The sequence below is a fragment of the Eimeria mitis genome, genomic scaffold (genome assembly GCF_000499745.2).
Source record: "Eimeria mitis Houghton genomic scaffold, Emh_scaff1653, whole genome shotgun sequence".
Classification (NCBI taxonomy): domain Eukaryota; phylum Apicomplexa; class Conoidasida; order Eucoccidiorida; family Eimeriidae; genus Eimeria; species Eimeria mitis.
Genome location: NW_013569969.1, coordinates 2,051 through 4,086, shown reverse-complemented (window position 1 = coordinate 4,086; position 2,036 = coordinate 2,051). Strand labels below are relative to the sequence as shown.

At 44.4% G+C, this 2,036-nt stretch overlaps 1 protein-coding gene across 1 annotated transcript in view; it reads left to right on the top strand.

Moving 5' to 3' along the window:
* The window catches only part of EMH_0041110 (transcriptional co-activator ADA2-A, putative), a gene marked incomplete at both ends in the record, with an annotated part of 5,519 nt that overhangs the window by 1,815 nt on the left and 1,668 nt on the right, over window positions 1–2,036 (top strand). Inside the window, 5 exons of the mRNA XM_013495591.1 lie at window positions 82–289; window positions 625–777; window positions 1,144–1,246; window positions 1,535–1,615; window positions 1,822–1,960. Coding sequence (XP_013351045.1) covers window positions 82–289; window positions 625–777; window positions 1,144–1,246; window positions 1,535–1,615; window positions 1,822–1,960 — 684 coding nt within the window. The remainder of the gene's footprint in view (window positions 1–81; window positions 290–624; window positions 778–1,143; window positions 1,247–1,534; window positions 1,616–1,821; window positions 1,961–2,036) is intronic.

Below are 2,036 nucleotides of genomic sequence, written 5' to 3'. Positions count from 1 at the left end.
ATATATATATATATATATATATATATATTTATTTATTTATTTATTTATTTATTTATTTATTTATTTATTTGTGTGTCTCAGGAGGTGGCTGAGTTGGTATCGCATGCATCAATGGAGCCAAAGACAGCAGATCAATGTGAACGCCATTATTTAAATTTTTATTTAAATTCTCCAACTTCTCCTCTTCCTGATTTATCTGCACTTATACAAAACAAAGATGGGGGAGCTATCACACCAGAAGAAGCTAAAACACTCAGAGAAGCACAACAACTAACGAAAACTGAACCAGGTATTTATATATATATATATATATATATATATATATATATATATATATATATATATATATATATATATATATATACGTACGCGCTGCACACAGGTGTATACGCAGCTCAGGTGTATACGCAGCTCAGGTGTATACGCAGCTCTGGTGTATCTGCAGCCCAGGTGTATGTACACCGCATGGGGGCAAATCATGATGTGTATGATGGGGAAAGCAGAACTGAAGCCCAAAAGATTCTTCTTTTGTATGCACTCATGCATGCATGCATGCATGCGTTTGCATGCATGCATAAGTTTGCATGCATGCACATGTGTGCATGCGTGTGCATGCATGCGCAGAGCCCGTTGGCGGCACGACCAGCCCCACTCCCCTCGCCCGCAAAAGCCCCAAACCTTCTCACTCTATCGTCGGCTACTGGCCCCTACGCGGAGACTTTGACGTCGAGTTCGATAACGACGCTGAACTCATCCTAGCTGATATGGAATTCAAGGGTACGCATGCATGCATGCATGCACGCACTTGCATGCATGCGTTTGCATGCATGCGTTTGCATGCATGCGTTTGCATGCATGCATGCATGCATGCGTGCGGTTAGGTGTATGCGTGCGGTTACACCCATGCATGCATGCATGCATGCATGCATGCGTGGGGTTGTATACATGTGGGTGCATGCATGCACGGGCTTTTTGGTGTTGCGTTGGTGTGAGTAGCTGCAGCGGAATGCAGGTCTGTGTATATGGGGCTGGATGTAGTTTATGTTTTATTAGATGTCATGAACGCATGCATGCAGTGTACATACACCGCATACAAGACGTAGAAACGAGTGCATGCATGCGCATGCGTTTTGGGGTGTACAGACGGAGAGGCGGTGCAGGAGAGACAGCTGAAACTACAAATCATCGAGATTTATAATTCTAAACTCGACGAACGCATATACAGAAAAAACACCATCATCAGCAGGTGCGCCCTTACCCATGCATGCATGCATGCATGCATGCATGCATGCGTGCATGCATGCGATTGGGGCTTGATGTTGGCGACCCCACCTGTTTTCTGTGGGCGTAGTGTAGTTCTGTGCATGCCCGTGCGGGTGTTCTTTGTGATTGAATCCACAGACTTTGCATGCATGCATGCATGCATGCATGCATGCATGCATGCATGCATGCATGCAGTCCGCTGCATGCAGGCCTGCATGCAGCAGTTCCCAATGGGGCTGGATTGTTGCATGCGGGGCTGTGTACACTTCAGGGGGTTGCTGGACGTTAAGTCGATTCACATGCGAGACAAAAAAAGAACAAAAGAAGAAAGAGATCTCCACAACCTCTTTAAGTGAGACGAGCAGCAACAGCAACAACAACAGCAGCAGCAGCAGCAGCAGCAGCAGCAGCAGCAGCAGCAGCAGCAGGAGCGTCAAAAGTTGCACCTCGTATGTTTCTGCATCTAATATGTGTATATTCATTTCCCTTTCTCAACACTTTTCACTTCCTTTTTAATATTTTTTTTCTTTTTTTCGGGTGTATGTACACCGCATGCAGGCCCCTGGCTAGGTTTCAAACTGATGAGCAGCAGGAACGTCTGGTGCAGCTTCTTATTGAAGAACGCCGCATACGCCAACGCCTCGCCCTCCTCCATGAGTGGTGCAGCTTGGGATTGAAAACTGCTAAAGATGTAGAGGTTTGTCTTGTGTATATATATATATATATATATATATATATATGTATATTTGTATGTATATGTATATATATATATA